Consider the following 27,397-nt stretch of genomic DNA (forward strand, 5'->3'; position numbering starts at 1 on the left):
GACTTGGATGAAGACTTCCAGTAAAGCCTGCATCTACGTGCACCAAACAGAGTCCAGTCCACACGCACAGATAGGAACACCCGGCAGGGTCAAGACGTGAGTTCCTCCCGCAGGACCATGAACTCAGTAAAGAGCTCCAGCGGGCGATTGCATCACACGGACACGCGAGAGACCCAGAACGGCCAGCACAGCACCGCAGGAGATCAAAGTTCAGGACGACACTCGCCGACTTGGAGACTCACATACACCGCAGTCACGGAGTCGGCGCGGGGCTGGCGGAAGGACAGAGCTGCCAAGACAGACCCGCAGGAGCACGGTCCCCACCTCGCACAGAGGAGCGAAGACCGTCTCCCTGGCGGGGCGCACGGCAGGAGGAGCGGGACACAGACCTCACAGCCCTCAGGGCGTGGGCCTCCGCGTGCGGGCCTCAGTGGCAAATGCAGGGTCGTAAACCTCCTAGAAGACGGAGTAAGGGGAGACGCGGTGGGCCCCGGTTTGGTGGTGGCGTTTGAGACGCAGCACCAGCGGCGCGACCCGTGAGAGGCGCAGCAGAGGAAGTGCGGCTCGCGGACCGTCTGACCGCCTGGTCCCTGGGAGACAGAGACGAGGGAGCGAGGAGACGGGCTCGGGCCGGAGACACCTGCCGAGACACACACGAAGAGCTCGAACCTCAGTGAGAAGAGAGACGCCCGACTGAAAAGTGGGCGACAGATCGGCAGACACGTCAGCCAAGAAGGTGCGCGGCTGGAAGGTGGGCTCTGAGAGGATGCTCCGGGTCGTCCCTCATCGGGACCTGCAGGTCAAAACAACAAGGCACTACTCTGCGTCTGCCGACATGGCTAAAGCCCCGAACACTGCCAGTGCCGGATGCCGGCCCGGGCGTGCAGCCGCGGGGGCGGGCGGGAACGCAGAACCGGCGGCCACCTTGGAGGACAGCTCAGTGGCTTGCTACAAAACTAAACCTACCCTTACCGTGCGACCCAACAACCACACTCCTTGGCATTCACACAAAGGCTCTGAAACCTTATGCCCACACAAGAACCTGCAAATGGACGTCTGAGCAGCTCTGTTCACAAGGGCCAGACCTCGGGAGCAACCAAGACCTTCTTCAGTGCGTGAAGGACGAACAAGTCTGCGACCCACAGACAGTATCATTCGGGCCCGGAGGAGTGAGCTATCGGGACAGGAAAGTCCACGGATGAATGTTCAACGCATGTTACGTCAAAGAAGTCAGTCTGCATTCTGGACGCCCGTACAGCAGGACCCCAGGTCTGTGGCGTTCCGGAAAAGGCAACACTACAGAGGCAGCAGAAAAGACCCGTGGTGCCGGGGGCTGGGGTGGGGGGGAGCGACAGTGGAGCCGAGGGGACTTCTAGGCACTGAAAATACTCAGTACGTCCGTGTTCTGCCCTTGTCCGGCCCTACAGGCTACACAACGCACGCCGAGAGCAGGCCCACGGGCAAACTACAGGAAACGACGAAGGACCGATACCGGCTCCTCAGCGGCAGCACACGCGTCGCGGCAGCACGGACAGGAGACAGACTCCCGGGGGGGCGAGGGCGGGCGAGGGGCCCCCCTGCGCCGTCTGGTCACTGACTGTGTAAGTTCACAGCTTCACTGGAAACATGGAGTCTCGTAATACTTGAAAGTCAGCGTTGCTGACGCTGTGGTGGGTGCTCCTGGGGCGTGGCGACACCGTGATGTGGCCTTAGGAGGCCAGGCCCCGTTAAGGATGAGGCCGGGAAACGGGAACCAGGCGGGAAGCGCCGCAGTTTTCCGCCAGCTGCTCCGCCATCCGTCCTGGTTCTTCTGGACTCACACACTGCAGGTGCCGCGAGCGGCGTGGGCAGGGGCATGCGTGGACGTGAGCGCAGCTGGGCTGGAAGCCCCACCTCGGGGACCAGCGGCATGGGGGCAAGGCCGCAGCCCCTCCGCCCCCTCCGCCCCCTCCACCCCCGCCTCGGTGGAGAGCTGCTGCTCCCTCGTGAGGGGTGTGAGGGGTCCAGTGAGTCCTTCTCTGCAGGAGAAGTCGGCCCCCTGCACCGCAGCTGTGCACCCCGACCCACCAGGCGTGTTGGACACCGTGCCCACTGAGTCCCTTGGACATGCCACCTGTACCCCCCCACCCGCCACCGGGATGGAGGCCCAGCACCCCCCAAACAGCCTGACATGTGTCCCTCCCAGGACAGGAGCTCCGTGGGAGGTGACAAGGCCTCCGTGGAGGCTGTGACCCGCAAGCCCTAGCCAGGGCACAGCAGGCCTCCCACATGGCGGCCGCACGCTTCCTCCATGGGCTCTGGCGGGGCCAGTGCCCAGGGCTCTGTGCAGCTGAGCGCCCACCCAGCTCAGGCTGCGGAGACATGCAGACCCTGCCCTGCTCCCTCTGATGCAGGCAAAGGCACTTACAAGGGAGGACAGCCTTGGTTCTGGAAAAGCAGACAATTCATCTGAACTGCCCACAGTCAGGCCTCAGTGGCTCCGTGGATTTAGGCAGAATCTAGCTAAACGTGGCCCCGTGGGCTGATGCAGTGGCCGGCCGAAGGACGGCTCTCGGGTGCCTCTCCCTCAGCTGGCAGCTGCCCAGGGTCAGCCGACTTCCCCCCTGCCCTCTCCTGAGCAGACGCGGCCATGCCAGTCGTCGTGCTTGGCTCCGGGTCGGCCCCAGGCCGGGAGGGTTGGAAGGCGCAGGGTGGGCTCACTAGCGAGCCAGCGCCCGGCTCAGGAAGGCCATCAGCTCTGCGGGGAGAGTCCCAGACACACTCGGCTCACTGACACTGCAATGAGCCTTCAGGGCCTCAGAAAACCAGGATTCTAAGCAGAAAGCCAGCGGGAGGTTCCGTGGGGTCAGCTGCCCCTGAGGGCAAGGTGTGGGCCTCAGGGGAGAGGCAAGTGCAGAGACATAGCCCCTTGGTCTCCACCCCCTGTGCCCCGGAGGGTGCCCGGGCCGGTGTGGGGGTGGGAAGAGCGTCCCCAGGGCACTGGGCCTGGGATCAGCACTCCCCACCCTGACCTGTGCTCGAGGCTCCGAGCAGTGACTCTGGTCGGCGGAAGAACCTGTCCCGTCCCTGGGCGTGAGCCACGTGTACCCATCCTGCCTCTGCTGACGCGCTGCGGGTCCCTCCGTGAGCAGGCGGTGGGCCTCAACATTCCCCTCTCAGGCCTCGGGGACCCAAGAAATTGGGTGCTGGGCAAGGCCAGGGCTGCGGGAGCCTCAAGCCATCAGAACATTCACGTCATCGTTGAGTTAATGAGGGAAGGGTTTTGACAACAGAGGCTTATTCTCCACACCGGGGGCCTTCTCGGAAACTTGAAACGGTCTTCCTTCTCCAGTTGATCCCTAGCAAGGTAAGCTCTGGTGGGGGAGGTGCTTGGGGAAGGGCTGAGCTCAAACCCACCGCAGGCCAGCAGAGGGTCACAGTGCCTGGGCCACACCTGCGCCCCCGAGCGCCCGCCTGAGCTCCGCTCTGCTCGCTGACCATATTTCTTAAATGATGGTTGGACGACCCCCACCCAAACCCCAGCAACACTGTGCCGGAGGCGGCCAGGACACAGCAGCCCTGGGGCAGGAAGGAAAGGGACACCAGGGGCCAAGGTTTGCGGCACAGCCGTGCGGGGCCAACAGCTGGCCGGCCACAGGCTGGTCCCCCCGGGCCTGGCCGAGTCCACAGGACGCCCCTACAGCTGAAGACCCAGTGGGTAAAAGCCAGCCCCACCAGGACAAGGCCACAAGATCGCTCCACCAAGGCGCGGGGCTGCAGGGATCCGCCGTGTGTGCCGAGGGCCACTGTCTCTGGCCACGGAGGGACACGGGCCCCCAGAGCCACGTGGGGGTCCTCGCTCTCCACCCTCAGCCTTCGACCCACGGACCCGGAGCAGCTGTCAGGCTGTCTGGTCTCGGCGGTTTTCACCCGGCTGTTGTTACCTGACCCTCTGTTGCAACCGGGCACCGCGCAGGGTGAGCACCATGTCCACGGGACGTCCCCCGGCACCTTTAAAGCAACCCGCATGCATCCGTGCATCTGCTTACGTCCACTCTCGTCCCTCCCAGAGCTGAGGTCGCAGGGCACGTGCCTGCTGAGGGGACCGGGGCCGGCCCGTCGCAAGGTCGCTTCGGGTCCCTCGGAGGCGGCACCAGAGCAGACAGGTGCCCCGGGGCAGGAGGCCCTGGAATGGCTCGTGCATGTGAGATGCGGCCGACCTCCAGAAGCCCGGCCATCCCACCCCGGCGGCCTCGTGCGTGGCTCCCAGCCCCAGCCTCACCGCCGGAAGCTCTGAGTCAGGGGTGTTGCGCCCGCGCACGGGGGCTGAGATGCACTGAGCCGCGCTGGTCTCCCCTGGCCCCTCAGCTGCCCGAGAGCGGCTGAGGCCAAGGGCTCGCCCACTCCCCACTCCCAGGGACGCAGGGGGCCGGTCTCCATCCTCATCCTCAGCTGAAGGAGCAGAAGGATGGTCTGTGGCCACGGGACATGGAGCAGGGCGGCGGTCCCCCACCCCCCCACACTGCCGGCACTGTCACAGACGCCAGGTGCCTTCTGGGGAATCTGGCCACTGAGTCGCCTCCCTGTGGAGGGGGGCTGCGGCTGCCTGGCCCCACTGTGGGCCCCCCTATTCCCAGGCCTGCTCTGGGGGCCTGCCTGGGGCTCCTGCTGGCTTCTGGAGCTGGAAGGGTCTCTGCGACCCCAGGACACCACTTCTGCTCCGTCCCGCAGCTCCAGGCTCCTCCGAGGCCTGCCCCCTTGGGAGCCCGGCGGCTCCTGCAGGGTTTGGGCAGGGAGCCTCCCCTGAGGGTCTGTGTGCAGGGTTTGACGGTGAGCGTAGAGTCCCTCCCCTGGGCCCGTGTGTGGGGGTGATGATAACTCGATCGTTCACCCCATGTCCCCAGAGCGCCTGCCGGTCCCGCCCTCCCTGAGCCTCCACAGGGGCTGCTGGTGCTGCAGAGGCTCCTGGGGGTACCTCGGGACCCCAGGAAGCTGCAGGCCTTGTAGCCAGCAGCCGCGTGGGGAAGAGATTTCAGACCTTCAGCCACAGGCGGCACAGCCTCACAGCTCAGAGGAGCCAGGGCGGCGTGCACACGCCACCGCTCGCGGGCAAGGGGCACGGTGCTCCCGTGGGGCCCCCCTCCGGCGGGCGGCCCTGTTCCGGCCCATGTCAGGCCAGCGGGCTGGAGGTGACCTGCGCCGAGGCCCCAGCGTGTGGGGGCTGCCTTCTGAGGGGGCCCAGGTGCCCTGCTCCCCAGCAGCCAGGCTTGTTAAGTCCCAGAAGGGACAGAAGGGACAGAAGCCCCGGGAGCCGGCGGTGTCCCCCCCGTGTTGTTCCACAGGCTGTCGGCACCAGGCGTTTCCAAGTCCCCGTTCTGCCTGAGCAGAAGACGTCCCTGCCGAGACCTCAGGGGCAGCGTGGACTTTAGCATGATCGCTCGGCAGGTGGTGAGTTCACGGAGGCTTCCTGATTCACCCAGGAAAGGGAAGAATGGGACCAGCCCTCCTCACGCTGCCCTGCACCCTTCCTCCTGAGCACGGGGCTGTCCCTGCCCCCAGGCGGGCGGTCCGGGCGGCGACCTCCCAGGGTCCCTCCCAGAGCCAGGATCCCACCCCGGTGCCCAAACAGAGGGACCTACTGGGTGAGAGGACTTGGTTCAACCCCCCACCCCGAAAGTGCACAGCTGCCAGCAGGCCCCCAGCCCCCACCGTCAGCCCTGGCCATCCCCCATCGCAGACCGGTGGCCCAAGCCCCGATGGAGGGCTGGAGCCCCCGCCTAGACCACCTCCCCCAACCCCTCCTGCTCGGGCTGGCCCCCTCCCTTCCCATGTGGCTCATCTCAACTGTGCCCCAGACGGGGAGCCTACACCCAGGCTGGTCTGACTCCTCAGCCTGGACTCTGACCCCCGTGTCCAGCAAACCGTGGGGCTCTCAGTTCCTTCTAGAACTGATGAATGAACACTTGGGTTGTAGATGTGGACTTGAGACACAACCAGCTCCACGGAGAGGCCAGGGTGAGGCCGAGGCCGCAGCCAGACCCCTGACCCGCCCGGGGCCTCTTGGCTGACCTGGAGCGTGCCCAGCACGGACAACCGTCGTCAGCCCAGTGGGTGGCGCGTGGCAGGCAGGGTAGGCCCGGCAAGTGGCCGAGCGCACTCTGCCTCTTTGCCCCTCACCTGCCTGGCGGTCGCGTGCCCCCTGGGATGCCAGGGCCACGAGAGCCCTACCACAGTGGCCCGGCGAGACCTTCTAGTGCACAGCTGTCTCGTCTCATGGACACTCGGAGGGGAAGGCCTTTCATCCCTGAGGTGATCTTAACCTCCGATCAGCTCCTGGAGCCCTAGAGCACACACAGACGGTGTCTGACTCATTTGTTCCAAACGGGTTTAAGGGAAGAACCTTACACAATGAGAGGGACTGTGCCGGCATTACAATGCCCCCATTACAATGCTCAGCTCGTGGGGGGACAGGTCCGAGTCGCCCTCATCCTCCCTGGAATCTGGTCCCTCTCAGGGCAGCCATGCACACCTGCGTCCAGAAACCTCCGTGGCCCCTCTTCCCTGTGATGCACGTGACTGGTCGCCCCTGTGACCGCACCTCCCCCACCCCCACTGGCCGACACCCCCCAGGCTGCTCCTAAGACAAACCCATACATGCCCACCTCAGAGACTTTCCACTGGCTGTTCCACTCCTGAGATGCTTTGCTCTTACCCACCGGGCTCATTCCCCTCTGCACTATCCTCCGTCCCTCATTTGTTGTCCTGTAGCACAGAGCGCCACGGATCCTGTGGTGTGACCTCGCCGGCTGCCCCCCCCCAGGAACCTGCACACGTCTGTGGCACCTGCGTCCCATGGCACCTGCACTTGCCCCATGGCATCCGTATGTGTCCCGTGGCACCTGTGCCCCACAGCATCTGCATTTGTCCTGTGGCACCTGTGCTTGTCCTGTGGCACCTGCATCCCATGTCACCCCATTTGCCCCTTAGCACCTGCGTCCTATGGCCCAGAGCAGCCCTGGCGGTGACAATTGTGAAGTGGGCACAGAACTGGGGAGCACTTCTCAGCAGCCGGAGAGGCAGCAGCTACAAGCCAGGCACGGGAGACTGCATTAATCAGTACAGCAGACCAGTCACGCCCCATGGTCCCTGCGCTGATGGCACTGACCTTCCTGGGACCCAAGTTCCAGGCTCAGCACAGGAGCATGGGAGCTGGCAGCCACGCGGAGAGGTGCCTGAGTCCCCAGAGCTGGCGTGCTGTGACCTGGTGGATTTGTGGTGTGCTGTTCCAGGAGGCATGACTCGGGGGGAATGAATCGGCCGCAGGTTTCAGCCAGAGGTGGGGCGTGCTTGAGGCCGGGGCTGTCGGGGTGAGCGCAGCTTCTCCTGGGGACACAGCCCGCCCGGGGGAGCACCATGTGGGGTGAGGTTCTCCCCACCCTTAGCCCCGACGACGTACCCTGGGTGCTCTGGGCGGGCGCTGGCCTTGCTTGGCCACGGGCCGCCCCCCGCCGCGTGTGCTATCTGGGTGCGGCGCTCCCAGGAGGCTCTGCGGCAGCTTGGAGGAAGAACGCAGGTGAGGAGCGTCTTCCCAGACCCAGAGCTTGGGAGGTGTGGGTGAAGCTTAGGAGAAGCAGGCCTGCAGGGCCGCACTCATCTCCAACACACCTGTCCATGCCGCTTGGCACAGGGCAGGCCGGGGGCCGGGCAGGGTGGGCACGGCACGAACCAGACATGGCCCCTGCCTTCACGGGGCTGACCTCAGGTCCTCGGGAGCAGGGGGCGGGGGGTTTACCTGACGTAAAGTGGAGTCTAGGGGAGCCACACAGGGAGGGGCCGTGCCAGTGCAGTGGGAGGCCACCATGCAACCCCAGGGCTGTCCTGCTCCCCGGTCCTGACTGTCCTTGGGACTCTGCTGCCCCCACAAGCCCCTCTGCCATCTCCCCCTTCACTTCTGGTCTCCTGCTCCAGCCCAGAGGCCCGTGGAGCTCAGCATCTCCTGGTCCCAACAGGCTCTGCAGGCAGGGCTGGGGTGGGCAGGGGCTGCTGCAGCTCCTAGGCTCACGCAGCACCCCTGCTCTGCTGGCCTGAGCAAAGAGAGGAGACACAAGACAAAGGCGTGGAGGAGAGATAGGGAAAGGGGTGAGCGGTAAGTAGGGTCAGGCAGGGGCTCTGGGGCGCAGGAAGGTGGGGCACTAGGACCCAAGACCGGGAGCTCAGACCCAGCGCCTGAGAGTGGCCCCCAGCCGGGAGCCAAGGAGCCCTCCCACAGGGAAAAGGGGTACATGCTGAGGCAGGGCGGGTGATGGAGAGACCCTGGTCAGTCCCGTCGCTCGCTTGCGAGTGCCTCCCTCCCGTGGACAGCTCTGGGGAAAACCCGCTGCCGGATGGACTCCAGACGCCAGGGAAACGCGTGGACGGGAACCCTAACTGCAGGCACCCCTAGCTTAGACCCCGGCTGGGGCCTGGGGGGTGTGGCAGGGACATTTCCCTCCAACCCACAGGGACACAGAGGAACCCGCAGCCCGTTCCTTGAGGGGCAAGAACTGGCAGCGGTGGGGGGTGTCCTGACGCGTCTACCAGGAGACAAAATGTAGGGCTGAGTGCAGGCCAGGCCGGGAAGGCACAGAGACGGGCCTCAGGCGACCGCGGTCCCAGAGCTCCGTGTGTAGCCCCCAGAGGCTGACCTGGGTCCAGACCCTGAGCGGTGGCTTGGAGCCTTGGGAGTATCGCCAGGCCTCTCTTGGCTTACAGGAAGTTGGCCCAGGCAAAGCCTTCCGGGAGTCCCTTCCCCGAGCAGGCTGGCCCGGAGGCTATCGGTCCTCCCAACCTTAGCCCTCTTTCCTGGGGACATTTCAGTGTGATAGCGTAGCTCCCAATGCCTACGGAGTGTGGCACGGCCTGTGGCTCATCCCCCACAGGCTTTCCCGTACATGTTCAGCAAGGTAGAGGCTCTGGGAAGGAGCCTTGGTTCTAGGCTCTGGATGTTGTGTCCTAACTCCAGGCCCACTGATTGCATCTGTCCTGCCAGGACTGGGGTCCACGAGGACCCACTGACTCATCCACCCCTAGGAGGATGGGGCCCACTGGGGACTCCTGCTGCTCACACTGTCCTTCTAGGTCATCTTCTTCCAGACGCCCTGCTGCCTTCTTTCGAGGGGAGGGAGGGAGATTCAGGCCAAGAACACAGGGGAGCGTGGCAGACGGCGCCCAGGAAAGAGCAGACGGGGTGAGGCTGAGCGCCTGGTCCTAGGACCAGAGCCCACGAAGTCAAACCCAGAAGCTTCTGGTTTTAACCCCAGGAGGTAAATACCACCCCATGGCTTCCCTCACAGCCTGGGAACGCCCCAAGGCAGATGCCCAGTCCCCACGGCTGAACCTCAGAGAAAAACACAGATTAAGTGAGGGAACCCTGGGGAACACGGAGGGTGTGGGTGGGGTGCTCAGGTGTGTCCCAGGCCACCGGTCCACACACCTCCGTCACCGGCAAAATCACAGTGATGGGGAGGGTTTGGGAAGCAATAAGACCCAGGATCCCAGGGCCGGGAGGCTCGAGGGCCTGGACTGAAAAGCCAGCAGCCGGCATGGCACAGGCAGGCTCCCAGGTCTGCTCGCCGTCCGGAGAGTGACAGGGGGAGGCCCTTCCCTTGGAGGCACAGCGTGGGCCAGAGGTACCACAGGTACCACACACCTGCTCCTGCCACCAGGCACTCTTCCCCCAAGACCACAGATGACTGGCGGCCTGCAAAGCCCCAAGGGCACCGTGGGAGGGGCCAGGAGAGACCACCGGCCACCACCTCTGAGCTTCTGGCCTTCCAAGCCAGACCGGCCCAGCAGCCACTGGGGCCCTCCCGGGGTGTTTCCTCCCGGTTTGAGTGGCTGGGGGGGTGAGCCTGGGCTGCCCCCTTTCCCAAGAGAGACCATGGTGGACGCAGCACAGACTCTGAGGCTCAGAGAGTGAAGCTGCCGCCGGCCAGCGGGCCCACGTCGGGGGTGCCCTTGCCTCCAGCCCGGCAGCGCCATGAGCTCCACTTCCGAGGCACGTCCCTAGACCGGGGTCTTACCGGCCCGCCCACACCGACGCGGCCCTGCACCCTGGCCTTCACAGCTGCCGCCGTCCTGTTCAGGCCTATCCCTATGGCTCAGGCTTCCTCCCTGGCAGGACCTCAACCCCCTCACCCTCCCTTCTCAGAAGTCTCCTCCAGATCCGACCCAGTGTCCACCTCCCACCCTGGACCCACTGGGGTGCCGGCTGGACACCTGTGTCCCGAAAGCCCCTGCATAGTGCCGGGGAAGCCATCCACCTAGAACGGCCCCTCCTGACCCTTCTCTGCCCTGCCACCAAGACAACAGTCCAAGAGCCCACGTCTGTTCAAGCCCCTCCCCTTGGTGACCCCTGGGGAGAGACCAAAGGCCTGGTTTGGCCTCCTTGGGCCTCCAATCTCCCTCTTCCCCCAGAAGCACCATCCGGGTAGCCCTGCCGCTGCTGAGCTCCGTCTCCAGAAGCTGCCCCAGCCCCAGGCCCAGCCCCAGGGAGGCCTCCACCCGGTGCTCCACAGCCTCACGACCTCAGCACGGCCAGTGTGGGCTGCTGAGCCTGCTGCTGGCCCAGCCCTTGGTCGCCGAGGAAGGTCCAAGGAGAGACAACACGATGAAGGGGAGATAGCCCAGCCTGGCCCAAGGCCCCTAGGGGCCCCGGGGTGGGCAGCTGCGGGCTCAGGGGCCCCCAGGGTCCAGAGGAAGGAAGTACACCCCCCTCAGGGGCAGGTGCTATCCCACTGCAGAAGCCCCCCACCTCTGGCCCAGAAGGAGGGCTCCCTGGCCTTCGGAATTTCCTAAAGATTCAGTAGCAGGCAGCGGGCCTCTGAAGGCCCAGATGCTCACGATTCGTCCTTTGCTGAGCCCCACAGGGTCTTAGGGGCTGGGGGCCCACGGGTTCAGCAGCCACACCTCTTTCTCGCCTGTGCAAAGGTACAGCTAGCAGCCGTGAGCCCAGACTCCTGGGCCAACTGGCTGGTGGCCATGGCCCTGCCCTCTGGCCTTTCTCTGCCCTGACTGCTTGCGGTAAGAAGCTGCCTCATCACATCAGTGGGACTCAGGGCTTTGTCCCAGGGTCCCCAGCAGGCTACACATGGCTGGAAGAAACCTGACGTCCGCAGCTCGAGCCGGGATGTGGGCTAAAAGGAACCCTTGACGCCGCTGCTCGACATTTGGCAAGTGCTCGGAAATGGACAGAAACCCACTGTCGCTCTGCTCCTGCACCTTGAGAACAAAATAGCCTAAAAGGGACCAAAAAGCTTCAGGAGCAGGAACCCTGGACAGTGGGGTCCAGAGGGAGCGTGCCAGGGTCCACGCCCTCCCGTCATGCCTGCGTAGACCGCAGGGCCCTGGGGCCTCCAGGCTCCCCCAGGTGCAGGAGAAGGTGGGGGAGTGCTCTAGGGGCTCAGGAGAAGGAGCTAGGCTTGGCTGCACAGGGAGGGGGCTGGGAACCAGGTCCGTGAGGTAGGGAAGGGGAGGCGCCCAGGCAGTGGGGAAGCCCCAGGGGTAACCACTGACCAGGTTAGATCTCCTCTGGTCACTTTGGGGAACAGAGGGTCCTGGGGGTGGGGATAGGGCGGAGCTCCAGCCTCCAAGATCTGGGCAGGACTGCAGGCAGCCGCTGAGGTGAGGGGAGTGCTTAGTTGTTGGAGCTCTTGGTCTGTGGGGCTGAGCAAGAGTCGGGGGTCTGGCTGGTCGGGTAAGGTTTGGTGTGGTTTAGGGGCTCCAGAAGGCTGAGAGATGGCAGTGCGTCCCCTCGGGTCAGCCGAGGGGCCGTGGGGAAGGGGCCAGACCAGAAGGGGGTGAGGAGCTGCGAAGGGCAGGTGTGGCATGTGGCCTGAGGCCGCGCACAGAGCCACCAGGAGGACCTGTGCAGGGCGGGCATGGCGGATTCTGGGTTCCAGGGAATGGCAGGCAGGGGGCGAGCCTGAGGGGGAGGCTGGGAGTGGCCTGGGCCTGGGGTGAGTCCTGGCTTACTTTTTCAGATGGGGAGACTGCGTCGCTCTGAGGTGCTGCCTGTCCCCACGTGAGACCACAATGCCACCACAGCAAGAACCTCCACATACAGGACAGTGAGGGCAGAGCTCAGCCCAGGGCAGGGGCGCTCTGCAGCGGGAGCTGGGTCAGCTCTGGGGGTCTGCCCTCAGGGTCTTCTTCATGTTGTCCTGAGAACCCCCCAGAGTCTCCACCAAGACTTGACTCTTGTCCCTTCAAGGGGGGTCAGCAATCCCAGACAGGGCAGGGGACGCGGACAAGGAGCTCATGCCGCGAGCCTTCTTCGATGTGTCCGGGTGAGAACATGGCTCTGGGCTTGCCCCAAGCAGGACACAGAGCTGACTGGAGCACACGGCCACCCCACCCTGCAGAAGGGGCCCTCAGGACAGGTCCAGGCACCGGAAACTTGCAAGGACGTGGCTCCTCTGGGTGAGTAACAAACTCAGGGACAGGCAAGAACTCGGGCCAGTGCACCCGCCTTCCCTCAGACTCTCCCCTCAGGGCCTCCTGGCTGGGGGGCGTGCTTGTGACTGTCACTGGAATTTCAGGTGCCAGTCTCCATGTCTGGGTGCTGGGGCAGGACTAGGAGAAGCCCCAGCTCGCAAAGAAAGCCCACGTCTGCATTACAAAGCCAGGGTACTCCACGTCCCAGGTGCCGACCCCCAGAGACCTGGGCGTCCACCCTGCAAATGTCCTCCAGGCGGTTTCACAGGAGACAGAAGGCGGAGGAGGACCGAAGCCCCGCCCCCCGCCCCAGAAACAGGTCGGTTCCAAAACCAGGTCGCTCCAGTGTGAGTGTGTGGACAGAGCTCGCAGAGCCCCATGGTGGGGCTGGACCTGTCCCGTAGGTGACCAGCAGAAAGTGGTCAGTGTCAGTCACCTCCCACGGCAGATGTGTTCGGAAGAGACACAGCGCGAAACCTCACGTGGGTGCTGGAGTTTTACTCTTATCAAGATCCCAGAAAGCCCAGTGAGGACAGAGTGCGGAGACCAGGCAGCCGGGGTGGGAGAGAGGAAGGGGAGAGGGGTGGTGAGCGCACTCAGGAATCAGAACGCAGAAATGAGAGCGACCTCCAGGGACGGAGGCCACAGAGCAGGGCACAGAGCAGGCGGTGCTGAACGGGACACAAGCTAACCAGGTACCCAAAACCCCAGGCCCCCACATCTCTGTAGGTTCCCCCCCAGAGCCTGACCCTCCTGTCCTGCTGAACACGAGGTGCTCCTGCCTCCCGGTTCCCAACTCCCTGCCTCCTGCCCTTCCCTGGGGAGGGGGCTCACACCCCTCCCCGCCCCCCCCCACTCCACCTAGTAAGTCCCACAGGCTATCACCGTTTCACAGCCTCCAGGAAGACCCTCCCTGGTGGGCCAACTTGTCACAGCTTCGGTCCTCCTAAGCTCTCAAGAAGGCTGACCTTCCCATCACCTTGCCCCGGAGTCACCTGTGGTTCCTACTTGCTGGCTCACTGGAGCAGGTGAAGAAAAATCCCACAGACCAGGATTTTTAAAAGAGAAACTGTCAACGGAAAAAATCGCTCCTATACATGGTGTTTTACTGGGTTTAATCTTGAGTCCAAAGGCTTTCTTTCTGCCCTGGGAGCCAACTCTCACTGCAGCCCTGGACGGCAAGAGCCGCCCTTTCTCCCCACATCAAACAGCCCCACAAGCCGCAGACAGCACAGGGGCCTGGGGATGCCCCAGGGCAGGAGCAGCTCCGAGGTCTGCAGGCCTGGAAAAGCGGCAGAAGGGAGCCCCACACGAAACCCAGGAGCCTGGCCGCGCGGGGCTCCGGAGGCTGCGCCCCGCCGGCGGGGACCGTGTCACCCTCGGCAACCGCCACAGCGGCTCCGGGCCCGGCCAGGCTCGCAGTCCACGCCTCGCCCTGCCTGACCCGAAGGCCTGGCTCCCGGGGGGGCTGGCCGCGGGGCGGGGAAGACGGCAGACCCAGCGGAGACCCCGACCCCGGCGAACGCCGGCGTCGCGCTCCGTCCCGGGAGGCAGGCGGGTCCCGCAGTCTCCGCGAACCGGGCGGGGGGCCAGCCGCAGGGGAAGTCGCGGCGGGGCGACGACCTCGAGACCCATCGAGCCCCGGGCGTCTTACCGATCTTGGCCAAGCTGGCCACGAGGATCCACAGCGCGATGATGTACGGGTCCTGGACATGGAGCCACTCGAAGGTGACCACCTGGAAACCCTGGCTGTGTCCGTGCGCGCTGCCAGGCCCCTCCTCGACGCCCCGCACCCGCGGCAGCGCGCAGAGCGCCGGCAGCAGCGCCAGCAGCAGCCCCCGACCGGGGCCCGCAGCCCCGCGCCCCGACATCGCCGCCCGCGCTCAGCAGCCTGTTGGGACGCGCATGGCGTGTGGGTCCTGCTGCGCTCGGCGGGACGCGCTGCGCCCGAGCGGTCGGACGTGCGGGGCCGTGAGCGCTGGCGTAGGGCGGCGCGCGTCCGGGCGCGCTCCGGGTGCGGGCTGCTGTCCCGGTCCCCGCCCGCCGGGTGGCCTTTAATCCGGCTGCCCCCTCCCGCCCCGGGGCGTGGCCTTCCCGCCCCCGCTGCGCGCACCCGAGCGCGGACTCCGCCGCACGCCCTCGGCACGCCCGCCCGGCCTGCACACGCCCACCCCCGGCCGGTCGCCCTGACCTCGCCTCCCGGCGTCCGCGATCGGTGCCGTCCACCTCCCTCCCCCACCGGCCCGCCGGGTGCTGGAGGCGGGGCTGGAGGGCGCAGGCCCGGAGGTCTGCGAAGCGGCGCGGCGAAGCGAGGATGCGCAACCGCCTCGCTAGGAGCGGACGGCAGCGCCCGGGGCCCGGGGCCCCGCCGGCTTGGCTGGCGGAGGGTGGGCTCCCGGGGCCTCGGGCGCCCCTCAGTGGCCTTCGCTCAGCTCCCGAGTTGCCTGGGACAGCTTGCCCCAAGCCGAGGCTTATCCGTAGACACTGGATGCGGCTGGCGACCCTGCTGGAGCCCTAGGGGACGTCCAGGAGGGGGCCAGCCCGAGAGCCTGCAGCCACGTCTCCAACACACATCTGCATTCCTAACAGGATGAAACAGCGCGTCCGAAAGCAGGTTCTTTCCCTCCAGACCAGGGGCGGTGCGGATCCAAGGCGTTCTTCCCTTCCTCATGCATCGTGGCCCCTGTTCCTCCCGCAAGGGACAGGACACCCTGCCCTTGGAGCCCGCTGTGAGCGCGGGAGTGGGGTGCTCCTTCCACCCCAGGGCTCGGCCGCCCTTGAAGCTGGAGCAGGATGTCCACCATAACCCTTCCTGCCCGCACGGTACCCCACGATGGCTCACCCGACACCGCAGACGTCAGGAGGCAAGTGCCCCCGTTGGTCCCTTCCCCAGCCCAGGCAGCTCCCTCTCCCGCTCAGCAGGTCCAGCGAGCGTGGGGCCGCCGCAAAGCCCTCTCGCCTTCACCTTCATCCTCTCCACTTGCCCTGCCCAGCTCGGCTCTCAGGAAGGTCCAGTCCCCCCAGGATGCAGGTCCCTCTCTGACTTCCGAGCTGCCCTCCTGGGGACCTGTGCCGCTGCACCCCTGTCCTTCCCAAGGTCTTTGTCCCACAGCGGATGTCTCGGCTCGCAGGTGTGACGCGGAGCCCCCCTCCCTCCCTCCCGGCTCTTCCCCTCCATATCTTCTGACCGGCCCCCCCTCGGTTCCATGATTGTGCAGTCCGTGGAACGTCTGTTCCATGAGTGAGGGGCTCATGGCTGCGTCCCCCTTCCTGAAATGGCACCTGGCACACAGGGACACTCAGGGAAAGTTGGTCGGGTGGATGGACAGAGGCCAGGCAGGCAGGTGGGGGGGCAAGTGGGCGGCTGGACAGGGACAGACAGAGGCATCTCCGGGAATCAGAAAGCATGTCAGGGTGCCAGGAGCTGAGCCGGACGGCTTCATTGCTTGCGTTCTGTCCCCCGTTTGCTGCTGGTGGGGGTGCTCCTCGGTAATGGAGTAGGGAGTCCGTTGAGATCCTGCCCAGCAGAGTGAGCTGGCTGGGTGGCTGGCACTGAATGTCCGGGCGACCTTTCGGGAGGGTGCTCTAGAGGGCGTCAGTCCTCCCTGGGTGTCCTTGGTGGACTGTCCAGATGGAAGGGGCTCTGCGGGGTCCCAGGATCCCTGGTCGAGGGAGGAGGGCTGGCGTGAGCCGAACACAGCGTCCGACCGTAGGGGCTGGGACTGCCTGCCAGGGTGGCCTTGTGTGGCCCATGAAGGGCTGGGGACTGGCTTCCCACTCAGCTGTGTCTCTGTTTCTCTCCCAGCAGTGTTCTCAGCCTCCTGCCCCGGACGTGCTGTCAGCGGGACGAGACTCCCCCAGCCCAGACACATGTCTCCGTTCTTCCCTCACTGTTGCTGAGTGACGCCTTTAGGAAGAACGTCCTCTTGGACGACGGTGGCCTTGCGTTGCACAGGAAGGTCCAGTTCCCACGGGATCGGCGTGTGCCGTGATGCCCAAAGACCCTCTGGTCACTCCACCGTCTTGGATCTTTACCAAGAGCTTGTCCCGAGAGCTTGTGCCCTTTCTCCCTGGAGGGGCTGCTTCTGAGGCCCAGGGAGTGTTCAAGGGGTGGGGGAGCTGAGCATCGCCGCGCGGGCGCAGGAGTTGGGTCCGGAGGCTGGGCCTGGCGATCGGTCCCAGGCGGTGCGCGGCAGAGGCCGCAGGAAGGTCCCGGGGACCAGGGACAGGGATGCCCACTGCGGAGTCAGGAGCGAGGCTCTGAAATGGTGCCGGCTCGTGGGACTTCCTGGCAGGGTTTGTGGGCGAGTGGCGGATGAGCGCACCTGGGCTCCTGAGAGGCTTGGGGCCCGACGGTGCCTCTGTGGGGGCTGCGCTAACCCGTGGAAGTCGGCTCAGGGGTGTGGGACACCGCGCCCCCAACACCCACCCCTGGATGACCCCCGTCTCCGAAGCGCCCCCACGTGGGCAGGGGCCGCAGGCTGGGTGGGCAGTCCCACGTCTCCCTGAGTCCTGGCTTCGGTCGGGGCTGCCGCAGCCCTGCCCCGGGCCGTCCACATCCACAGCCACATCCGGCAGAACTCTGCCCGACACCCCTCAGGGGTGTGCTGGGCGCCGCTCACGCCCCCGCGCGGCCGTGGGTACCTGGGGGCCTGGGAGCGGGCATGGTGGCGGGCGTCTTTGGACCTGTCCTCAGGACCCCGCGGTGTAGGACGGTCTGATAATGCCTTCACCAGCCCTGCCATCACATGCTGCCTGCCCCTCCCCTCTCCACCCCTCCCCGGGGCCTGGGTCACCTGCAGGTTTTCCAGTAGGAACAGCGTCTCAGTCTGCCTGGGCCGCCAGAGCTGGTGCCACCGATGGGGGCTTACAGCGCAGAAGCCTGTCTCCTCACAGTTGGGGCTGGAAGTCCAGGAGCAGGGTTCTGACGGAATCCAGTTCAGGTGGCTTGTGGGGGGCCACTGTGTCCTCAGGGGTCTGTCCTCTGAGCAGGGACGTGGGGAGAGGGAGGGAGAGCTCTCTCAGCCACTTCTTATAGGCCGCCCCGTTCGATCAGGCCTCACCCTTACGACCTCACGAACCTTAATCACTTCCGAGAGACCCTGCCTAGATACTGTCCCAGCCGGGGTTAAGACTGACTTATGAATGGGGGGGTGCCTAGCACCCAGAAAGGGGCCGTGACCATGGGACATACCGAAAACAGATAAAATAATGCAAGTAACCAGTCCCAACCCCCTGCTCTCTCCTAAGCTTCTGTGAGCAACTGAACTTCAGAGAAATCAGAGAAATGTCACCTCTCATCTGTCACAGTGACTCCTGGTTATGAATTCCACTCCTGTGGTTTAGGAAAACATCTCGTGCACAAACAGACAAAAGTTCTGAACCTGTTTGGGCTTTAGGTGACAGCCCAGGAAGTCTGCTAAGTATTTACTGTAACTTTAAATCTGCCCACACGCCGGGGTACCTGGGCAGCTCAGTGGGTTAAAGCCTCTGCCTTCAGCTCAGGTCATGAGCCCAGGGTTCTAGGGTCAAGCCCTGCATCAGGCTCTCTGCTCACAGGAAACCTGCCTTCCCCTCTCTCTCTGCCTGCCTCTCTGCCTACTTGTGATCTCTGTCTGTCAAATAAATAAATCTTAAAAAAAAAATCTGCCCACACGCCGTCACCCCCACGAACTTACCTTTATACTCAAGGAATCACACCAGCTCTTTGTGAAGAGGGAAGGAGACCCGTGCTATTTCTCTCCAAGCCAGTAATTCTGTACGGGTCCTTCTCCCCGTGTTTGCTGAGCACATACTGCGTGCCTGGTGCTGTTTGCACAGACAGAGCCCCTCTGGGAGCCGGTAACAGCCATCACAATGGCGGATTTACCCTTTCGTAAGTGATGGCTGGATTGAAGTTGCATTTCTTACAAATCAGAGCCACCACTCTTCTGTGGTTGGCCTGCTGGTGCCTTTGTGGCCCTGGGTGAGCCTAGAGCCTGTGGAAACTAGCACCCAGCCTGCAGGTAAGCAGCGTCTGGGGACCCTGCTGGCTGGGCGCACTGATAGCACACAGTGCCACCCAGCACCCCAGCCCCCACTGGCGTCCCAGATTCCTGTCTCCCCTGGGATGCTAACACCCTGCCAGGGACCCCCCCACCCCGAGCCCAGCACCCCTGCTCCACAACCTGCCCCACACCACTCTGCTTGGCCGGGTCGGAGGTCTAGGCCTGTCCTCCCTGGCTCTTAGGGACACCAGGGGTCTTCCGTGACCGTGGTTCCTGGGACTACTGCAGGATCCCTTCCCCCAACCAACCTGACCATTCCCTGGTCTGCCACCCAGCCCTCTGTCCACTGACCTCACACAGACCCAGGCACATCCTGGTGGTCTTGAACACAGGTGACCCCCTTCGTGGGAGCCCCATCTCCAGGCTCTGCCTCTTCCTCTGCAGGGTCTCAGGCTTCTGCTTCTTTCTGGAAGAGGGAGCCCTACCGTGGACCACACTCCCCGATATCCTCACACCGCCCGTCAGCTGTGACTTAGTGTGTCCCCACAAACAGCCCTGGAGCCCCATGCCGTCTGCAGGGGAGGTCCAAGGCAGACCACTGACCCTGAGCTCCTACAAAAAACCATCCGATGGGTCACAGGCTTGGACCTCCCAGAACCCTGCTCCCGAGGGCCTCCAGCTGCACCGAGAAACCCACCCTGTTCGGGAACACCCCAAACACGAGGCTTCACAGTTGAACCCAGAACTACATAGGGAGGGTAACAGGGGCCCAGCAAGCTGGGGATATTCGGGGAAAAAGGTGGAGTAAATACTGGAAAAGCCACGCCTGCGGCCCTCGGTGGCCAGACCGCAGCACCCTCGGCGATGTGCCCGCAGAGGCGGGGAGATCAAGAATCCGCTTGAGGCAACGCCGGCAAGTTGGAGCGCACGGACTGGAAGGAAGTGTGTGTCCCGCAGCTGCTCCGCGGCGTCCATAGACGTCAACAGGGACCCGGGTAAGGACAGGGGCATGCACGGGGGAGGGGCAGCAGAGCCGCCCTTCTGGGCATGTGGGATTGTGGCCTGCGCGGGGACCTGCGGACAGATGATTGGAACGAGGGAGAGTTGGGTGAGCAAGGCCGCTGGCTTCAAAACCAGCCTTCTGCGATCAGTTCTACTTCCCCGCACAGCCACAGACTCGTCCGGAAGCGACAGTGCATTTAGACACACTGTTTACATAGCATCAGAAACACAGAATACGTAGGGAAAAAATCTAATAAAAGATAGGCAAGGCACAGAAGAATTCTCCAGTGAACACTGGAAATACTAAACTATGAATTTAACTTTTCTAGTAGGTACATGACCATTCCAATTTTCTGTTTCTTTTTGTATCCGTTTTGGTAAATTTTATTTTCAAGGGATTGGCCCATTTCACCTAAAATTTCATGTTTATCAATGTAAAGCTCATTGTGTCCTTCTCGTGTCTGTAGGACTGTGCTGTGATGTTTCTCTCTCTCTCTTTTTTAAGATTTTATTATTTTTTTATTTGAGAGCGAGATAGTGACAGAGGTAGTGAGAGAGAGCCCGAGCGGGGGGAGAGGGAGAAGCAGGCTCCCCGCTGGCCTAGGAGCCTGAGGCGGGACTCAATCCCAGGCCCCGGGCCGAAGGCAGACGCCTCACGGAGCTGCCCAGGCGGCCGTCTCTTTCTGTTCTCACGTTGGCTCGCCTGTTCTCTCATGGATCCGTGTTTCTGGATCCAGTTCCCTTCGTCTTTTCACAAAACCCGACTTTGGTTTTGTTGACTTTCTGTCTCCGATTCACACATTTCTTTATTCTTTCTTTCCTTCCTTGTTTGTATTTTGATGTTCTTTTTCTGGCTTCTTGAACTGGAAGCTCTGGTCATTGATTTTCAGTGTTTCTTTTTTAAGAAGCTGTAAAGTCCCTTCTACAACCACAGCGGTGCCTCTGCTGGTTTTCCTTCTTCACGTCAAAAGACTCCCTGATTTCTGCTGTGATTTCTTCTTTGACGTGAGTCACTCAGGAGCTGCTTCGTTTCCAGACACTTGGGGGTCGCTCCTGTCCCTTGTCGCCAAGATCTTGAAATTCCACACGGATGACGTCAGTCCTCCTAGATCTGTTAAAACCTGCTTCGTGACGTAGCATCTGGGCTTTTGTGGAAAATACCCGACGTGCTCTGGGTGAGAAGGTGTGTTCTGGCTTGTCAGAACTGGGGTCCACGTTTGTCCATTCGGTCAAACTGGTTCGTCGTGTTCTCAGATCTGCTACGTCTGTGCTCATTTCAGCAGTAAAGGGACGCGGCAACGTTGTCATCTCAGCTGGTGGCTTGGTCATTCTCGGCTTGCCAGCTTTTGCTCTCTGTGACTTAAACAGGGTTGGTCTGTCTCCAGCGTGACGGGCTCGTTATCGTGCAGAAGGCCCCTCTGCTCGAAGACTCTTGCCCAGCGTCCGCTCTCACGGTCGCATGGCCGCCCCGGTTTTCCTGTGGTTCACACGGACGAGGTGCGCCTCTCCCCTTCTAACCCTCAGTTGACCCTTCCTTCTGGGTAAGGTGCCGGTTTGTGTTCCGGTCGTCACTTCATGTGCACTTCACGACTTTCCGGGACCGAGGGGGCTTGCCCTCCACCTGCTCAGTCTGCACGTGCGGAGGGGACCCCGTCTGCAAGGGTCCGAGACGAGCCGTGTGCCTGCAGACGCAGACGAAGAAGCGCCGTCACCCTGTGTCTCTCGCGCTCCTTCCCGCGCCCTGGGCCTGCCCACCTCCTGGCGCTGCTTCGCCCCACATCATTGTTCATCCAGAGCTCAGCCGACGCTCCCTGGAGCTTCTCCCACTCGGGTGATCACGCTGCTCTACTCCTTGGGCTCCCCCCGAGGCCCTGTAGCCCCCCGGAGTTCTGTCCCCGCAGGACTCAGAGCCTTTGGATCTGCCTCCTGTGCGGGTTTGCCGTCTTCTGGGACACTTGCTCATGGCTCCCCTTCCTCCAAAAGCCCACCCTCTGGGAGGGAGACGCCACCCCTAAGGCAGTGCAGCCATCCCTCCAGCTGGAGCCCGGGGTGCAGAGCTGCTGATGGCCGGGGAGCCCTCCCGGAGAGAGCAGCTGGGAGCGGACCCGGAGGGGCCGGCTGAGCGAGCCGCCACCTCTCCGTACCTGAGGCCCTCTGCTAGCGCATGGAAAACGCACCCAGGGCTGTGGAGGGAACCCGGGCTCTGAGGCAGGGCTGTGCTCAGAGCGGCCAGAGACCGCAGATCTTATTCTCGGGGCCGTTTGCGCCTGTGAATCCTTGCCCTTCGCTGTGGGAAGCAGGACCTGGGCCCTCTCACCAAGGGGGCCGCCCTCTGAGACCTCTGCACCCGGGCTCTGGGGACATTGCCGAAGAAGGAGGGAGCGGCTCAGCCTGGCGCGTGTGCCCCCCACCCCAGCTCAGATGCTCCCACGCTCTGCTTGCCACACGGGACCAGCCGTCTCTGCTTGGAAGGCTGATGCGGGATGCGCACGCTCCGGACCTCCCCTGGCCAGACCCCCGCCTGCCTCGGGCGAGGTCTGATTTTGCAGACAAGCCTCAGTTTCCCCTACGTAGCTGGACCCGTCTGCACCCCGTGCTATGCACCGCTGTGGGTCCCTGTCCCTGAGACGGGCTACCCAGGGGCAGGTAGGCCAACCTGCTCCCCACCCCCCAGGCCTTCCCAACAGGACAGTGCATGGCCAACGCGTCAGCGGGAGGAGTCCACGGGCTCCCCCGAGGCTGCTGGAGCTGGGCCGGGTCCCCGGGGGCCCAACGGCCCCTGCCCTCCCTGCCCAGCCCAGAGCCCCACCTCACCTGGCGATCGATAGCATCAGGCCAGGCCCAGAGCAAACACACAGCCCGAGAGGCTGGAGACAATAGCCGGACAGGGCTGCGTGGGGCCGCTGGGCTTTGTCTGAGGGCCGATACGGTGTGTGCTGAGGGTTTAGGAGGCTCGCAGGCCCCGAGCCCCGTGCTGGCCGCCCGGGGGAAGCACAATGCACATTGTGTTCCTGCAGAGGCTGCCACTTGCTGCCGAGCCCAGGGCTTTGGGTGCTCTCGGACGAGCCCCATTCACGGGGCTGGACAGAGTCTTGTTAACATGCTCACTCCTGATAGCGTTTCTTCTAAAAGGAATCCAGGGAGATTTCTGCAAAGAATGGCAGTTCTGTTGCTGGGGCTATCGGCAGGACTCCTACGAGCGCACGCGGAAAACGGGCCATTCTCAGGCGCTTGTCCTTTGACTTGCACCCTTCAGTGTAAGCAGTGGCTTCAAGTCTGGTTGGCAAGGTCCAGATTTGGAAAGAATGGAGGTCTCAGAGCAAGCCCTGGGTTCAAACACCCCAGAGGGTGCCAGGGAGACCCGGGGAGCCTGGAGACTTGTCCTTGTGGGGGGGGGGGGCATGAGCCTGCCCCCTCCTGCTGCTGGAGAAAGTGCTGGGAAAGCCGGGAGGGTTGGGCACCTGCAGGGAGGCGGGCCCTGGGCAGGGGACTGGAGCCCGGGCTGCCTCTGCCTACGGCGCAAGCTGGGGCTGGGGCGGCAGTGCGTCCCCTGACCCCACTCATGTCTAGTTTCCACATGTTATGCCTCCCTAATGGATGTCCCAGGACAGGGACGGCAGACGCGGGTCTGGCCCTTCAGAAGCACAGCGCAGAGAGCTGTCCTCAGCAAGTACGTGCGTAGGATGGCTAGTGTGTCGCTGCTGCCCCCGGAGGCCTGTCACTAGCCCCAGTGGGACCCTCACGTGGGAAGTATGGCACCAGTGTTCTGTGCCTCTTGCCGTGGGGCCCTGTCCGTGGGTGGCTCGCAGTAAGCCCAAGTCAGGGCCCCACGGGGACTCCAGTGGGTACCGAGGCTTGCTGACCAGCGTCTAAGCTCAGAAGCGCTGACTGTGAGCCCCCAGCTGCCCCCGCCCCCGACGGCTGCTTTGCCAGGCCGCAGAGCACCGGGCCGAGAGCAGAAGTGTGGGCGCAGGGCTCCCCCAGAGAACGACCAGGAGCCTTCGTCCAAGCCAGCAGCATTCACCTGACAGTGGAAAGTTTTCACAGAGAGGAATGTGTGGTGGGGAAAGCGCATTCCTACGAGAGCATTTACACAAATTAGCCTTTCAGATGGGAGTGCTGCTCATGCAAGACCTGGCTGGCACGGAACCGCTTCTGGGGGGACTCTGTGTCCTGGGGCACAGCGTCAAGGTCCCAGCACACGCATGGGCCCCCTCCTGCCCCCGGAGAAGCTGGCTTGCCTCCCTCAGGAGGGCAGAGGAGGAGGAGCTTGCTCCCACCCCGCCAGCGTCTGCTGGGGCTGCCAGGGAAAAGGGACTCACTGTCCTGCTCAGCTCCCTGGGCTCAGTGGCAAGGGTGTAAGCCTATGCCCACTGCCCTGTCTCTGGAACAGGGCTCAACCCGGCCCCCAGGAGGGGGCTGACCCTGCCTGGGGGACTCACTAGTGCCCAGATAGGAGGGGCCCCCAGCCCTGGGAGTACCTCGGTCCCACCTAGACTGTCTCCCCCACCCTGCTACTCACTGGGACCTCCTGGGCCCTGGGAGCCTTTTGAGCCTCCTGGTCCTGGGCAGGCCTGAGCCGGCCCTGGAAGGGAAGGTCTGGACACTGCAGGGATAAGTGTCTCTCCCTGTCCTGGGGATGGTCGGGCGAACTCCCTTTGGGGCCTGGGCCCTGTCACCCAGTCCCCCTGACATGGGAGGCACCCCCACCCAGGGGGCCATCCCGTGTTGGTCCAGACTTGCCAGAGCCTACCTGCTTGTTAGGCCCTTGCAAGAAACACCCCAGAACAGAAATAAGCCCCATGGAGAAGCCCAGCCTGCTGGAAGGAGGGGACCCGAGAGAGGCTGTCCGGTCCCTAAAGACCCAGGCATTTGACTGAAGGGAGCGGTCAGGGAGCATGCACTGGCCCTCTGGCCTCCTTGGGGAAGGGTCAGCGGTCAGGACAGAGCCAGAGGGAGGGCAGTGGCCCACATGGTCATTTCCAGGCCCCCAGACTCCCAGCCTCAGCCCTGATGGGGTCCCTCCCCTCTCAGGATGCGCGTTGGATTCCAGAGGACACGGAGGCTGGGATAGCAGGTCTGGGTGCGTGTCCCATAGGACTGTCCCCAACCAGGGCCTCAGGGCGGCAAGGGTGCGGAGACGGCCATAGCTGGGGCCCCCGCCAGGCTCTGCGGGCACCGACGCTTTGCCCTGCCTGTCCCCTTGGGACACCTCACAGACGGCTTCAGCACACAATCTGTCACGGGGTCCTTACCAGGGTCTCCCCACAGACGCCTCCCCCGGGATGAGAGGTGTGCGGGCCTTGCTGGCCCCACACCCACAGGGCAGCAGCCCTGGGCTTGTCCCCAACTTGTCCCCAGAGGCAGTGAATGTGAGTCCCCACCCTCTACAGGGCCATCGGCACGGCTCTGGAACACAGCCGCCCCGGCCCAGGCCCCAAGGCTCGCTGGACGCTTGCTTCACCGGCTGGCTGCGACACAGGCTTTCCTGGGGGCTCATGGAGTGCAGCTGGGCACGGGGGCTTTCTCTGCCTCAGTTTCTCAGTTTCTCAACTTCAGTAAAATGAAGGTGAAACCAGGGGTGCACTTACCTTTTCGCAGGGGGAAACAGAGGCACAGAGAGATAGCAGGTGACTGCTGGCCCTCACTGCTCTCTCTTGCTCTGCCCTGTACATGGGGAACCTCGGTGTCCCCGGGTGCTAGGAGCCTGCACCAGCTGGGTTGGGACTCTCACGTGCCAATGCCCAGCTTGAGGAGGTGAGGGGGAGGCATGCCGAGTCCCTTACCCCGAGGACCATTTGGGGTATTGGATTTGGGGGTTCCTCATCGCCACAGGTTCCGGAGGCTCAGACTGGAGCCCAAGGGCCTCTTCGGAGTCCAGCTGTGTCCCTTGTGGCCTCCCCTGCCAGAGATGACCTGCTCCATCCTGGATCTGCTCCATCCTGGATCTGCCCCTGGGGCCCATGTCACCCCTCCCTCCCGAGACCTCGTGGGGCAGAACCCAGAGCCCGGCCTCGAGCACCCAGCTGGGGGTGTGCAGCAAGGGCACCTATGGCCACGGGCTGTCCTGGGCCACCCTGGCTGGGCCGGGGTCACCTGTACCGTAAAGGAGACACAGCCGTTGTCGGGTACAGCCTGGGACTTCTTTCCAGAAATAGTTGCCGGGTTTATGGAATGGGATCCTGAGGAAGAACCGGGGACCCGGCAGCAGCTGAGTGCTGGCCCGGGAGAGGGTGTGGAGGGAGTGAGGGGCGCAGGAGCCGCGCCCCTGCCCCCAGCAGCCCCCCAGGTAGGCCGGCACCCGCAGGAAGGCCCCTGCAGCTGGCCCCGGAGATCTGAGGCGGGAGGAACACATAAAGTCGGGTTTTTCCTCGCGGTTTGCGTGTGCTTCCCTGACCGGCTTCAGCCACACCCCAGGGTGGGCGCTGCTGTCCCAAACCCAAGCCGCCAGCACACACCAGCCGTGAGTGTGGATTTCAGGAACAATATTTTCAAAACTCAATCTCTCCTGCACTTGCTGTGTGTGTGCTTGTGAAAACAAGGCTGTTTCCTTTGGATATGTGCGCGGGCCAGCCCTGCATAAGAGCTGGGCCCCTGGGCCCCACAGCCTCGGCCGGGCAGAGGCCCGCCCGCAGACTCCCCGAGCTCCAAGAAATGAGAAGAGAGGAGGCTCCCTTGTCACCTCCCTGGCATCTAGTCGCCCAGGGACTGGGTTTCAGTCATTCCGGACTCCGGCGCCATCTCGAATGTGCGGTGCTCTGCCCGCAGCCGGCCCAGCTCTGCGGCGCGAACCGTCGCCCGGGGTTCTTGAGCATCTGCCGATTTTTCTGTTTGGGACCAAGGTGGCCCTTACTTAACCGCCTGAGGCATTCACACAGACCCGCCAAGAAACACCACGCTGTGCTCTGGGGCGCGCGGGACCCCACGGCCGACAGAGACACGGGCTCAGCATCTGGCGGCGGCGTGGGGGGCCGTCAGGCTGCGGACCGAGCCCTTGGCCGGCTCCGTCCTGGAGTGAATATGCCCATTGTTCTGCTCCCACTTCCCTATTTGGAGATCGGGTATTAAATACACAGAAAAATAACAATAGGTCTGGCTGCTGCCCACCCCTGCCACGCCCCCCCCCTTCACCTGATACCCATGGGAACCCAGGCGCAGCTTGGCCTGGCCTCCACCGGCTACACCTCCTAATCCCATTTTAAAGCAAGGAAGCTGAAGGCTTCCACGATTCCCTACAAATCACACACTTGCAGAAGCAGGGCCCTGCCCTGCCATGGCCCTGCACTCGGACGTTCTCCCTCTGGGGCAGCTTATGTGGAGAGAGGGCCTGGGGGAGTCCTGCCCTGCCACAGACCAGCTGTGTGGCCTTTGGGGACTTACTGAACCTCTCTGGGCCTCATCCATCAGACAGAGTGATGACAGCACTCAGCCTCCTGGCTCCGTGACTGTCCGGTGTCAGACGTGGTGAACGCAGGAGTGGGCGGCTGTCTGTCCAGACAGAAGGCCGCTTGTGACGGTCCTGGTGAAGCCCCTGCCCAGGTGTGAGGTGATAGCAGAGCTTAGCCAGAATGCAGCACACCGGCTGGCCAGTGTGCCCAGACGGCCCTTGCTAGTACGTGTTCTGTGAGTGGACAGCACGCCCCCAAGCCCAACTGCCACCTCTTCCTGGCACACCGTGCCTGCAGGCCCCAGCTGGACAGCACTGCAGCTCCAGGGACATCTGCTGGGAGAAGCAAAGGCCTAAGTGGGCTGGCTTGGGCAGCAGCAGTGGGGAGGCCCAAACCCAGGAACTTACTTCCCATCACACAGCAGGTTTCCAAAGACAGAGAGTGAGAGCCAGGACAACGTTCAGCCTTCCCCATCTCCCTGTCTATGGACCGAGTTACCCCCGGATGCCCAGGACCCCCACAGCACAGAGCGCTCCCAGCTACCCCAGCCCCCCGCCTACAGGTGCA

The 27,397-nt window shown here is 63.7% G+C and overlaps 1 protein-coding gene and 1 long non-coding RNA gene across 8 annotated transcripts in view; one reads left to right on the forward strand and one right to left on the reverse strand.

Annotated features, from left to right (window-relative positions):
- Nucleotides 1–14,694, reverse strand: part of SLC9A3 (solute carrier family 9 member A3) — a 45,161-nt gene extending 30,467 nt beyond the window's left edge. The window contains exon 1 of one of the 5 annotated variants that reach the window (XM_059173547.1): nt 14,645–14,694. Coding sequence is in view for 4 of the 5 variants with exons in the window: in XM_059173543.1 (XP_059029526.1) it covers nt 14,108–14,324 (217 nt within the window). In the remaining variant the exon portion in view is untranslated. Of the gene's footprint in view, nt 1–14,107; nt 14,619–14,644 lie in introns of those variants that run through there. The other 4 variants (XM_059173543.1, XM_059173542.1, XM_059173545.1 and 1 more) reach the window with 4 other exon arrangements.
- Nucleotides 10,958–14,201, forward strand: LOC131831519 (uncharacterized). 3 transcript variants are annotated; one of them, XR_009353667.1, is made up of 4 exons: nt 10,958–11,398; nt 12,000–12,438; nt 12,558–12,772; nt 13,349–14,201. It is a non-coding gene; the product is annotated as an uncharacterized LOC131831519 (long non-coding RNA). The 3 variants fall into 3 exon arrangements; XR_009353666.1 differs by lacking the exon at nt 10,958–11,398 and adding an exon at nt 11,533–11,640; XR_009353665.1 differs by lacking the exon at nt 10,958–11,398 and adding an exon at nt 11,636–11,713.
- Nucleotides 14,695–27,397: the final 12,703 nt, after the last annotated feature.

The sequence above is a fragment of the Mustela lutreola genome, chromosome 5 (genome assembly GCF_030435805.1).
Source record: "Mustela lutreola isolate mMusLut2 chromosome 5, mMusLut2.pri, whole genome shotgun sequence".
NCBI classification, from domain to species: domain Eukaryota; kingdom Metazoa; phylum Chordata; class Mammalia; order Carnivora; family Mustelidae; genus Mustela; species Mustela lutreola.